We start from the raw sequence: 13,354 nt of genomic DNA, 5'->3' as shown, positions 1-13,354 counted from the left end.
TTGTGTTTATATAGTTATGTTGTTAGCAAAAATGATATGCCCATTCCATTTCTTCCTCATCTTTCTTAACTTTATAAAAGTGATTCATTTTCATCAGAACATTTTAGTAAATGCATAAGGGAGGGGAGAAGCAACCTCACTTGTTACATGTATTAAATTGTATTTCAAGCCCTCAACTTTATGAACCTGTATTAGTAGACATGATTGATGTGGTAGGTACACTATAGCAGTCCAAGGTTTCTTCGTACAAAATTTATACCCTCGTTAGTAGTTTGATACTATTTATGATATCGCAAGCAAAAAATTGAGGCTATCCATTCTGACTTTTAGAGTAAGAACTGATTAGCTTGTACTTCATCACAAAAAACCTTAGTTATGAAAAATTCTTCCTCTAACTTGCCCAGTGATGATCTGGGTCTTCTCATTCCCTTTCTTTCCCTCTCTGTTTCTCTCATGTTAATCCGTGGAATCAGTTTGTCTGTTTCCACCTTTGATGCTGGGTCTGTGATGGGTAGTGTGTGCCTTCACCCATAAGCAAGGGTCTCATTCCTATCTAGATCACAATGAAATTACCAGGGTTAATTGTCAATCACCATAAGGGCCTTTGTATTCCTCTGATCCAGAAGCTGCATAAACAGAGGTCATGATCCTCATTCTTTTTTTCTCACGATAAATGAAGGGGATGTTTCATGGTGATTTGAAGGGTTAAATTATTTAAAAGGTGGAGACCGCCATAGCTAATACAAGTGATAAAAAACACAGATACTTCTGTAGCAGGTCACTTTAATTTGAATAAAGCAGTTTCCATTTTGTAAAGAGGCAGTTCTTCCCCAAGCTAACTCTGAATCCCACCTGTCACAGAATCACAGGCAGGAAGCTTTCTGTACGGTCCTGGCGGGGCTTCTTTGGCTGGGCTGCTGCACGACCAGTGGTTAACCTGGGGGAGCTGTCTTTCAGGATTTTAATGGTCCTGTAAAAGGGGGACAGGTGGATATGAAATTCACCCAGGAAGAAATTTCTTAGGAAGAACTCCTATCGGCCATAGGAAGGGAAATAATAATCTGATGAGGAAAGACAAGAGTGCTCTCGCCCGAGCTTCTGATTTTTCTGAAACCAGACAGGATCCTGTCTCTCCGGGAATCTCACCTGCCTGGCTCCTCCACGTGGTCTGTAGCATCCCAGACTCCTTCCTAGAGAACTTCCCACACTACACAGTGACTGCCAGCTGTTTCTTTCCACTCAGCTGAAATGAGCAACAGCTGTGTCTTACTCATCTACCTAGCATGGCGCCTAGCACACAGAAAGTAATCAATAAAGGGATGTTTCAGTTAAAAGCATATTTTGGGGGGATGAATTTTTTTGGAGGATATGGAAAATACCATGATATGGCATTATGGCATATGTAGGCAAAGGTGCTGTGCTTAGTTGCTCAGTTGTGTCCGACTCTTTGTGACCCCGTGGACTGTGGCCTGCCAACTCTCCTGTCCATGGGATTCTCCAGGCAAGAAAACTGGAGTGGGTTGCCTTTTTCTTCTCCAGGGGAACTTCCCAAACTAGGGATTGAACCCAGGTCTTCCTCATTGCAGGCGGATTCTTTACTGTCTGAGCCGCCAGAGAAGCCCTATGTAGGCAAAATCTCAATAAAACTGTAAACCACCAACAATCAATTAATATTTACCATTTCATACGTAAATAGCTTAAACATTGGTGGATTATTCATTGTTCAAACATTGACTTTTTTATAGGCTGTGGTACTAATTTTGAAATTTTAAAAAGTGAAATAGCTCCTGGAATATAGTAAATAACAGCCCTGTCTTGGCAAAGGGCTCACGTAACTCAATGAAGCTATGAGCCATGCTGTGCAGGGCCACCCAAGACAGATGGTTTGTAGTGAAGAGTTCTGACAAGACGTGGTCCACTGGAGGAGGGAAGGGCAACTCATTCTGGTATTCTTGCCACGAGAACCTCATGGACAGTATGAAAAGGCAAAAAGATAGGACACCGACAATGAGCTGCCCAGGTTGGAAAGTGTTCAGTATGCTACTGGGAAGAGTGGAGGGCAATTACTACTAACAGCTCCAGAAAGAATGAGGTGGATGGGCCAAGGGGAAATGATGCTCACTCATGGATGTGTCTGGGGGTAAAAGTAAAGTCTGATGCTGTAAAGAACAATACTGCATTGGAATCTGGAATGTTAGATCCATGAATCAAGGTAAACTGGAAGTGGTCAGGTAGGAGATGGCAAGAGTGAACATCGACATGTTAGGAATCAGTGAACTGAAATGAACAAGAAATGGAAAATTTAATTCAGATGACCATTATATCTACCACTGTGGGCAAGAATCCCTTAGAAGAAATGGAGTAGCCATCATAGTCAACAGATGAATCTGAGAAGCAGTACTTGGGTGAATTCTCAAAAACAACAGAATGATCTCGGTTAACTTCTAAGGCAAACCATTCAGAATCACAGTATCCAAGTCTATGCCCCAGCCATTGATGCTGAAGAAACTGAAGTTGACCAGTTTTATGAAGACTTACAAGACCTTCTAGATCTAACACCCAAAATGATGTTCATCATAGGGGACTGGAATGCAAAAGTAGGAAGTCACGAGATACCCAGCATAACAGGCAAGTTTGGCCTTGAAGCAGGGCAAAGACTAAGAGTTTTGTCAAGAGAACATGCTGGAGAAAGTAGAAAAAGAAATTAAGGAAACAATTCCATTCACCATTGCAACGAAAAGAATAAAATACTTAGGAATATATCTACCTAAAGAAACTAAAGACCTGTATATAGAAAACTATAAAACACTGATGAAAGAAATCAAAGAGGACACTAATAGATGGAGAAATATACCATGTTCATGGATTGGAAGAATCAATATAGTGAAAATGAGTATACTACCCAAAGCAATTTACAAATTCAATGCAATCCCTATCAAGCTACCAGCCACATTTTTCACAGAACTAGAACAAATAATTTCAAGATTTGTATGGAAATACAAAAAACCTCGAATAGCCAAAGCAATCTTGAGAAAGAAGAATGGAACTGGAGGAATCAACTTGCCGGACTTCAGGCTCTACTACAAAGCCACAGTCATCAAGACAGTATGGTACTGGCACAAAGACAGACATATAGATCAATGGAACAAAATAGAAAGCCCAGAGATAAATCCACACACATATGGACACCTTATCTTTGACAAAGGAGGCAAGAATATACAATGGAGTAAAGACAATCTGTTTAACAAGTGGTGCTGGGAAAACTGGTCAACCACTTGTAAAAGAATGAAACTAGATCACTTTCTAACACCGCACACAAAAATAAACTCAAAATGGATTAAAGATCTAAATGTAAGATCAGAAACTATAAAACTCCTAGAGGAGAACATAGGCAAAACACTCTCAGACATAAATCACAGCAGGATCCTCTATGATCCACCTCCCAGAATTCTGGAAATAAAAGCAAAAATAAACAAATGGGATCTAATTAAAATTAAAAGCTTCTGCACAACAAAGGAAACTATAAGCAAGGTGAAAAGACAGCCTTCTGAATGGGAGAAAATAATAGCAAATGAAGCAACTGACAAACAACTAATCTCAAAAATATACAAGCAACTTATGCAGCTCAATTCCAGAAAAATAAACGACCCAATTAAAAAATGGGCCAAAGAACTAAATAGACATTTCTCCAAAGAAGACATACGGATGGCTAACAAACACATGAAAAGATGCTCAACATCACTCATTATTAGAGAAATGCAAATCAAAACCACAATGAGGTACCACTTCACACCAGTCAGAATGGCTGCGATCCAAAAATCTGCAAGCAATAAATGCTGGAGAGGGTGTGGAGAAAAGGGAACCCTCCTACACTGTTGGTGGGAATGCAAACTAGTACAGCCACTATGGAGAACGGTGTGGAGATTCCTTAAAAAATTGCAAATAGAACTACCTTATGACCCAGCAATCCCACTTCTGGGCATACACACTGAGGAAACCAGAATTGAAAGAGACACATGTACCCCAATGTTCATCGCAGCACTGTTTATAATAGCCAGGACATGGAAACAACCTAGATGTCCATCAGCAGATGAATGGATAAGAAAGCTGTGGTACATATACACAATGGAGTATTACTCAGCCGTTAAAAAGAATTCATTTGAATCAGTTCTGATGAGATGGATGAAACTGGAGCCGATTATACAGAGTGAAGTAAGCCAGAAAGAAAAACACCAATACAGTATACTAACACATATATATGGAATTTAGGAAGATGGCAATGACGACCCTGTATGCAAGACAGGGAAAGAGACACAGATGTGTATAACGGACTTTTGGACTCAGAGGGAGAGGGAGAGGGTGGGATGATTTGGGAGAATGACATTCTAACATGTATACTATCATGTGAATTGAATCGCCAGTCTATGTCTGACGCAGGATGCAGCATGCTTGGGGCTGGTGCATGGGGATGACCCAGAAAGTTGTTATGGGGAGGGAGGTGGGAGGGGGGTTCATGTTTTGGGAATGCATGTAAGAATTAAAGATTTTAAAATTTAAAAAATAAAAAACTAAAATTAAAAAAAAAAAAAAAAAAAGAGAGAACATGCTGGTCATAGCAAATGCCCTTTTCCAAAACACAAGAGATGACTCTACACATCACCAGATGGTCAATACTGAAATCAGACTGAATATGTTCTTTGCAGCTGAAGATGGAGAAGATCTATGTAGTCAGTTAAAAAAAAGGGAGAGAGACTTTGAGCTGACCATGGGTCAGGTCATGAGCTTATTGCCGAATAGAGACTTAAGATGAAGGAAGACCTAGGGGAAATGACTAGGTCATTCAGGTATGACCTAAATCAAATCCCTTATGATTATACAATGGAGGTGATGGATCGATTCAAGGGATTAGATCTGGCAGACAGACTGCCTGAAGAACTATGGACAGAGGTTTGTGACATTGTACAGGAAGCAGTGACCAAACCATCCCCAAGGAAGAGAAATGCAAGAAGGCAAAGAGGTTGTCTGAGAAGGCTTTACAAATAGCTGAGAAAAGAAGAGAATCAAAAAGCAAGGGAGAAAGGAAAAGACCTACCCAACTGAAGGCAGAGTTCCAGAGAATAGGAAAGAGAAATAAGAAGGCCTTCTTAAATGAACAATGCAAAAAAACAGGGGGAAATAACAGAATGGGAAAGATTAGCAATCTCTTAAAAAAAAATTGGAACTATCAAGGGAACATTTTATGCAAAGATGGGCATGATAAAGAATAGAAATGGTAAGAACCTAACAGAAACAGAGGAGATTAAAAAGAGGTGGCAAGAATAAACAGAAGAACTGTACAAAAAAGATCTTAATGACCCGGACAACCAAGATGGTGTGCTCACTCACTTAGAGCAGGACATCCTGAAGTGTAAAGTCAAGTGGGTCTTAGGAAGCATCACTATGAACAAAGCTAGTGGAGGTGATGGAATTCCAACTGAGCTATTTCAAATCCTAAAGATGATGCTGTTAGAGTGTTGCAATCAATATGTCAGTAAATTTGGAAAACTCAGCAGTGGCCACAGGACTGGAAAAGGTCAGTTTTCATTCCAATCCCCAAGAATAGCAATGCCAAAGAATGCTCAAACTACCGCACAGTTGCATTCACTTCACATATTAGCAAAGTTACGCTCAAAATCTTTCAAGTTAGGCTTCAGCAGTACGTGAACTGTGAAATTCCAGATGTACAAGCTAGATTTAGAAAAGGCAGAGGAACCAGAGATCAAATTGTCAGCATTCATTGGACCATCAAGAAAGCAAGGGAGTTCCAGAAAAACGGCTGCTTTTGCTTCATTAACTATGCTAAAGACTGACTGTGTGGATCACAACAAACTGGAAAATTCTTAAAGAGATGGGAACACCAGACCATCTTACTTACCTCCTAAGAATCCTGTGTGCAGGTCAAGAAGCAGCAATAAGAACCAGACATGGAACAACAGGCTGGTTCCAAGTTGGGAAAGGAGTGCGTCAAGGCTGTATATTGTTGCTCTGCTTATTTAACTTACATGGAAAGTGCTGCAGTGCTGTGCTAAGTCGCTTCAGTCGTGTCCAGCTCTTTGCTATGGGCTGTAGCCTGTAAAGCTCCTCTGTCTGTGGGATTCTCCAGGCAAGAATACTGGAGTGGGTTGCCATGCCGTCCTCCTGAGGATCTTCCTGAAACAGGGATCGAACCCACATCTCCTGTGTTGGCAGGTGGGTTCTTTATCACTAGCACCACCTGGGAAGCTCTATTTGTAAAGTACATCATGCAAAATGCTGGGCTGGATGACTCACAAGCTGGTGTTATGACTGACGATTGATGGGAGAAATATCAACAACCTCAGATATGCAGATGACACCACTCTTATTAGCAGAAAGGGAAGAGGAACTAAAGAGCCTCTTGATGAGGGTGAAGGAGGAGAGTGAAAAAGGAGGCTTGAAACTCAAAACTAAGATCATGGCATCCAGTCCCATCAGCTCATGGAAAATAGAAGGGGAAAAAGTGGAAGCAGTGACAGATTTTGTTTTCTTGGGCTCCAAAATCACTGCAGTCGGTGACTGCAACCATGAAATTAAGAGAAAGCTGTTCCCTGGTGGCTCAGACAGTAAAGCGTCTGTCTACAATGCGGGAGACCTGGGTTCAATCCCTGGGTCGGGAAGATCCACTGGAGAAGGAAATGGCAATCCACTCCAGTACTATTGCCTGGAAAATCCCATGGACAGAGGAGCCTGGTGGGCTACAGTCCACGGGGTCGCAAAGAGCTGGACATGACTGAGCGACTTCCCTTCCCTTCACTTCACTTTCACTTTGTTCCCTGGAAGGAAAGCTATGACCAGCATAGACAGTGTATTAAAAAGCAGAGACATCACTTTGCTGACAAAAGTCTGTCTAGTCAGAGCTATGGTTTTTCCAGTGGTCGTGTATGGATGTGAGAGCTGTATCACAAAGAGAGCTGGGCCTTGAAGAATTGATGCTTTTGAACTGTGGTGTTGGAGAAAACTCTTGAGAGGCTCTTGGACTGCAAGGAGATCCAACCAGTCCATCCTAAAGGAGGTCAGTCCTGGGTGTTCATTGGAGGGACTGATGCTGAAGCTGAAACTCCAGTACTTTGGCCACCTCATGCGAAGAGCTGACTCATTGGAAAAGACTCTGATGCTGGGAGGGATTGGGGGCAGGAGGAGAAGGGGACGACAGAGGATGAGACGGCTGGATGGCATCACGGACTCAATGGACATGAGTCTGAGTGAACTCCGGGAGATGGTGATGGACAGGGAGGCCTGGCATGCTGCGATTCATGGGGTCACAAAGAATCAGACACGACTGAGTGACTGAACAACAAAGGAATACCAGTCACTTGATGGATTCAGTGGTTGTAGTTTAATTTTTTAGCTCTGAAAATTGTCAGTTTCTCAGTTATAATCCTGTTAACTAGTTCTAGGTAACTGCCCGAAGTTAACCAAGTGTACAGGATCTCAAATCACACATTAAAAAAGAAGAAGCAGAAGCAGTTATGGGGCGTGTGAGCACACCTTAGTCATGCTCCCCACCCCCTTCCCAGCCAAGGTACAGAGATGGCGCTGCTCACGTGTCCTTACCCCGAGCACAGTTGCTGGCCCACTGTAAGCTCTTAAGGGTTGCTGTACGAATGAGTGAGCGGAGAGTAAGCTGACGTGCGTGTGCTCAGAGGAGAGGAAGCCAGACTAGTGAAGACTTCCTGGATCAAAGAATTCAAGCCCCAGCAGCTGGGACCGTTCCTGTCTCCTCTCTCTCTCTTGCTATAATCCCGGCGGATTCGTGCTCTCTGTTTCCTCTTTTCCTAGATTCCAACCAAAACATAGGCGTGCCGTTCATTTACGCTTACTCTTTACTCTCTGAAGAGAGCTGTTCGCCCCACCATGATCAGGACACGGCGCTCATTAGATTCACCAAGTCCTAAGACTGTGCTCTTTAGCGGCGCCCAGGCTGCTTCAGTAGCATCCGTACGAACTGAAGGTTGTGAAGGACCGCTTCTCTTGCTTACTTTATGACGCTCACTGACCCGGGCACCGTCATCCGCACCGGTTTTCCACGAGAATGAGGCCAGTTCTGCTCTCAGGGGGTTTGTATCCTAGCGAGATAGACGGTAAATGCGTGGACAGACAAGTGTTTCTATTTTAAAATTAATTTTTTTTTAAATTTTGTTTTGCCAGCCTTGCTTATCATTTTGGGCAACTGACTACCATGTGCTAACAATTTTAGAAAGTTAAGTTCAACTGAGTTACACGTACGTTTCTGGTTGGTCTTTGCAGCATAGAGCAAATGACTGATATCTATTTACTAAGGTATTGCAATTTCCCAAACTTTAGAATTAACCCTGCTTTCTTAATTGGTGTAGACCTCTTATTGAGTTTTACTTGAAATAGTTTTTTAAAATCTTATTGGAGGCATATATATATATATATATGAGGCTTCCCTGGTAGCTCAGATGGTAAAGAATCTGTAATGTGGGAGACCTGGGTTTGATCCCTGGGTCTGGAAGATCCCCTGGAGATCATATATATACATGATTTGGGTGAAATAATTGCTAATTTTCAAATTTAAGATGGCAACAATATATATTTATTAATCTAGGTTGAAAAGTAAGATGAATAATTTGACTTTTGCAAACACTAAATCATCTTCATTAAAAACAGTTTTTGTCACCATTATTCATTTTATAGCATTGTTTAGCTGTTTTTTCATAGACCATCTCAACACTTGTGATGAGCCTTGGTATTTGGACTCACTTTTTCCCACTCTGTGTTTCTTCGGTAGAGTACTGCTCCTCGAGAATGGTCTTCGTGATTAGACATTTGCTGATCATAGTCCCAGGTTGGACATTTTAATCGAAACAAAGTCCTGATACGTAAAGAGTAAGGCAGTCTCCATTGCTTAACTAAGCAGAGTTGTGCTAATCTGGCTTTTAAACCCTGGATTCAGAGCAAGCTTTCAAGAGATTACCCAGTGTTCTTGGACATTCCCTAATAACGTGTGTGTGACTTTTATATCACTGTCTTTTCTTGAGCCAGTTTGTTTGCATCTTCTTCCAAAGTTAATTCTGCGTTGATCCCTCAGGCTCTCTAATCTGGTTTTTATATGTGAAGGAATGACTTCATGGTTCAGCTCAGACCTTCTTATGCAACAGCAAGGGAAAAGAGACAATAGGAGTGTTGGTTTCTTTCTGTTTGAAATGCCGCTACATCCATGCTGTATGGAGTCACTTAGGGAAATGCGCCTTTTAGACTAATTTATCTGTGAACCATCTTTGAAACTGTTTGTCTACATACAAATGAAATATTTGATTCATCCCTTCATCAAATATTTACTCCTCTGTGATGGTTACCCCACTAGGTGGATGTGCAGCAGGGATCCCAGCAGACAGTCTGTCTTCCTGTCCTGTGGGAGGCGAAACTACAATTTTCTCTTTGTGTCAGAGTAACAGAAGAGTGAGCTCTAGAGTTTGGTATAAGTGGTTCTCTCTTCCCTTCTGTTTTTCAGAGGGCTCTTTATCTGTCTTAAAGAAATCTAGACGTAAATGAATCTAAAGGAAGTCCCAACCATTCAGTCTCACAAAAGATTTTATTACATGTGCCCCTGATTTGTTTTTCCTTAGGCAGTTTTGGGGATCATAGAAGTTAAAGAACATTCAGTCCAATCTCCTAATTAAAAATAGTCAAACAATTAAAGACATAGATAAGAGCTGAAGCCCACAGACACTTAAGTGAGTTTTGAAAGATGGCACAGTTTAGTTGCTGAGCTGAGACTATTCCTTGATCTTAATCACCAACTCTTAATCACTGGTGTTCAACTTCAGCTGAGTCAAACTAAGCAAAGGAGAAATGAATTCACTTGTACTGGTCAATACGGATGGAGTCTGGATCATTCTTTCACCTACAGAATGGCTGGGAGAGGAGTGTGCCTTAGGCAAATGTATTACCTTGTCTTTCTTTTTTTAATGTTGATATTTATTTCTTCTAACTGGAGGATAATCACAATATTATGATTTTTTTTTGCCACATATCAGAATGAATCGGCCATAGGTATACACGTGTCCCTTCCCTCCTGGTTGTGCCAGAGCACCAGCTTTGGGTGCCTTGCTTCATGCACTGAACTCACACTGGTTATCTGTTTTATATACGGTAATGTGTGTTTCAATGCTCTACTCTCAAATCATCCCATCCTCTCCTCCCACTGAGTCCAAAAGTCTGTTCTTTACCTCTGTGTCTTTTTTTTCTGCCCTGCATGTAGGATCGTTGATACCATCTTTCTAGATTCCATATATATGTGTTACTGCTGCTGCTGCTAAGTTGCTTCAGTCGTATCCAACTCTGTGCAATCCCATAGACGGCAGCCCACTGGGCTCCCCCGTCCCTGGGATTCTCCAGGCAAGAACACTGGAGTGGGTTGCCATTTCCTTCTCCAGTGCATGAAAGTGAAAAGTGAAAGTGAAGTCGCTCAGTCGTGTCTGACTCTTAGCGACCCCATGGACTGCAGCCCACCAGGCTCCTCCGTCCATGGGATTTTCCAGGCAAGAGTACTGGAGTGGGGTGCCATTGCCTTCTCTAATATATGTGTTAATATACAGTATTTGTCTTTCTCTTTCTGACTTACTTCACTCTGTATAATTGTTTTGTCTTTTATTTCTTGTTTGTAGAAAACTTTATGATGTTGCTTAACATCTTTTGCTGCTTATATGAGGTGGCTCATTCTTGATGAGTTTTGAGATATATATGTATATATGTTTCTTCTGAAGAGGAGGGTCATTTAAATTAAACTACTGTTTAAGGCTGCACCTCACCGATCCACAGTCAAGCCTATTGGTGTTGATGAGAGATTAGTCATGCTTTTGATGTAATCAGCCTACCCTGCTTTCTTATCCTCACATATCCTTTGAAGATTCGCCCAATAAAGATTAATTGGGAGGAGACAGTTTAGGACTGTTTTCTACTAAGAAGCTTATACTTAAGATATGATTCTGTTGGCATGGTTTTAGAGATCATATGTATTGAGGCAAAGGACTAAAATATACTCTGCCAAAGTGACAAAGATGTGATGGATTAATTTAAAAGAGTTAATCTTGTTTTGTATTTCATGTTTCTCCGAGAGGATGGGATTCAAGTATAGAAGATGTGCTTACTTTGCCAATTTCTGTAGTGATCGTAACCACAGTGCAAAAGCAGTCACAGCTGTGTCCGGCTTGCTGCCTCTCTGCCAGGCGGTGATAAGTGCTCTGCCTCCAGTTTTTATTCTGTTCTCACAGTGACGTTAGGAGGAGATATACTATTCTTGAAGTTATAGACAGAAAAGCTGAGGTTGCAAAACTAGAGGGTGTGTACAAGACGACCCAGTAAATAGAGTGTGAGCCCAGGTCTTCTAACACTGAGGCCTGTTCTCGGACTGGAATGCTGGGCTGGTCTCCCGAGTTCAAGGTGGGCCTCTTTGCAGTTCACATTCTTATTTAGAGAGGCTGACCGCCTCCATTTCACAGAGCAATTCTTTACCTCTATGAACTCCCAGTTTTTCTACTTTCTAACCAAGCCTGTCTGTTTCCCAGACATCCGATGTCCCAGATATTCTGTAAAAATCTATTGTGGATTCTCTAACCTTGTAAAACACTTGGTTTTACTCCTTGCTTACCTAAATGCTGTATTCTTGCCAGCAAACTGAAGGACACAATTATAAAGGAAATCCCTTGGAGGACATGGAGATGTTGGATGATCCAGGGCGATGCTGTGGCTTGGGGACAGGATATTTACATGTTTGTTTGTTTTTTTTTCTTGCTAACAATTTAAACTGCATTGACGTGTAGTTCTGCGTGGGGGCCCCCTCACTGGAAGCTACAGGTTACGGCAGTTTCACCTTCACTGGGGGTCTGCTGATGATCACGGCTCTGAGCACATGGTGGACGGCGTGAGATATGCTGCAGAGGTGAGTCAGCCGCCATGCATTCGTGGCTCAGAGTTTCTCCCTTCTGTTTTAATTTGATTTTTACTTCCTATTGGAATATAGTTAATTTACAAAGTCATGTTACTTTCAGGCGTACAGCAAAGTGATTCAGTTACGCATGTGCATATATCTGTTCTTTCCCAGATAGGTTATTGCAGAGCCTTGAGTAGAGTTCCTTGTGCTATACATACGTCCTTATCATTTTTAACAAATTTTATGGGAGTACAGTTGTTTTAGGGTGCTGTCAGTTTCAGGTGGTTCAGTTATACATATTCACGGAGCTTGCCTTTGTGATGGGATTTAAGGGACGCATGAGACAACTGTCTTTACACCAGATTCATTTATCTCAGTGGCTGAAATTGCTTTATTGTGTCAGTATGAGAGTTTATCAACATGAGAGCCACAAATTGGCCCCTTCTGAGCCTTAAAGCTTAGGGTTATTGTGCCCAGTTTAGAAATGGATAAACTGCAGACAGATTAAGTGGAGGGAAGGGAAAGAAACATTTGTTTCAGGCTCAACTGTGTACTTATAAAGTTAATTGTAAATGGCAAAATTCCTCTAGGGATAAAAAGTAAAGTCACAAACTCTCCTGAACTCTACCTTACCTCTACAACCCCAAGTATTAAAATGTAGTCTCTGTTAATTCTTCAAGTCCTTGGTAAAGTAGAACAGGATGAAGTGTTCACTGACTTGTTTTTTTCCACTGGGGAGTTACTTCTTTTCCTTATACCTGATAGTCATTAATTATATTCTGCTTTTTCTAATCCTCTGGTTAAAGGATAAAGCATAATATTCTTCAAGTTTTAATATGGTTAAATATTGCTAACACCTAGTTTTACCATGAGATGCAAGTGAATCATTGTAGGATTCAACCAAAGCTACTTAAGTGAAAATATATAATGTGTCCTGTGAGTCATCTCAGCAAGACAGAGCAATGTTACCAGGCAGGTTCAATTTTTCTTCATTTTTCTCTTAATTACTGAGTTGTGGAGTTGAGATATGCTTTCATAGTCCTGCTGATGAGAGAGATTCAGATTCAGATTTCTTTCCAGTTTTCTTTTTCCATTGGTGTGTACAGCTGCTCTCTGAAGCCATCAATCAAAGCGTCCTTTTTACCTACTAAAGCACTTTTGTTTGAGGCCGAGTGCTTAGGGTATGTGACCTCCCCTGTCCCTGGGCTGGAGGAATAAGATCTACATCTAAAATGGACCAAAAAAAAATGCCAGGAATGTGGAAAGTGGGACTCCTGAATCTGTATGGCATCTCAGTTTATATCACCTACTGAATAGTTTTCGTGTTTGCTTCCTAGAGTTTTGTGTTCTAAATGTGACATCTTGTTCTAAATCTCAGGAGCTTTGCGGGGATTGAGAGCT

The 13,354-nt window shown here is 41.4% G+C and overlaps 1 protein-coding gene across 4 annotated transcripts in view; it reads left to right on the top strand.

Moving 5' to 3' along the window:
- The window catches only part of CA13 (carbonic anhydrase 13), a 42,716-nt gene that overhangs the window by 6,485 nt on the left and 22,877 nt on the right, over positions 1 to 13,354 (top strand). For 2 of the 4 annotated variants that reach the window (XM_069601213.1, XM_069601212.1), the window contains exon 3: positions 11,844 to 11,962. The exons of the other annotated variants lie outside the window; for them this stretch is intronic. In XM_069601213.1, the coding sequence (XP_069457314.1) occupies positions 11,844 to 11,962 (119 nt within the window). The remainder of the gene's footprint in view (positions 1 to 11,843; positions 11,963 to 13,354) is intronic. 4 annotated transcript variants of the gene reach the window in all.

This window comes from Ovis canadensis, chromosome 9, assembly GCF_042477335.2.
Source record: "Ovis canadensis isolate MfBH-ARS-UI-01 breed Bighorn chromosome 9, ARS-UI_OviCan_v2, whole genome shotgun sequence".
NCBI lineage: Eukaryota > Metazoa > Chordata > Mammalia > Artiodactyla > Bovidae > Ovis > Ovis canadensis.
The sequence above is the reverse complement of the archived record's forward strand: the minus strand, read 5'-3'. Positions and strand labels throughout refer to the sequence as shown.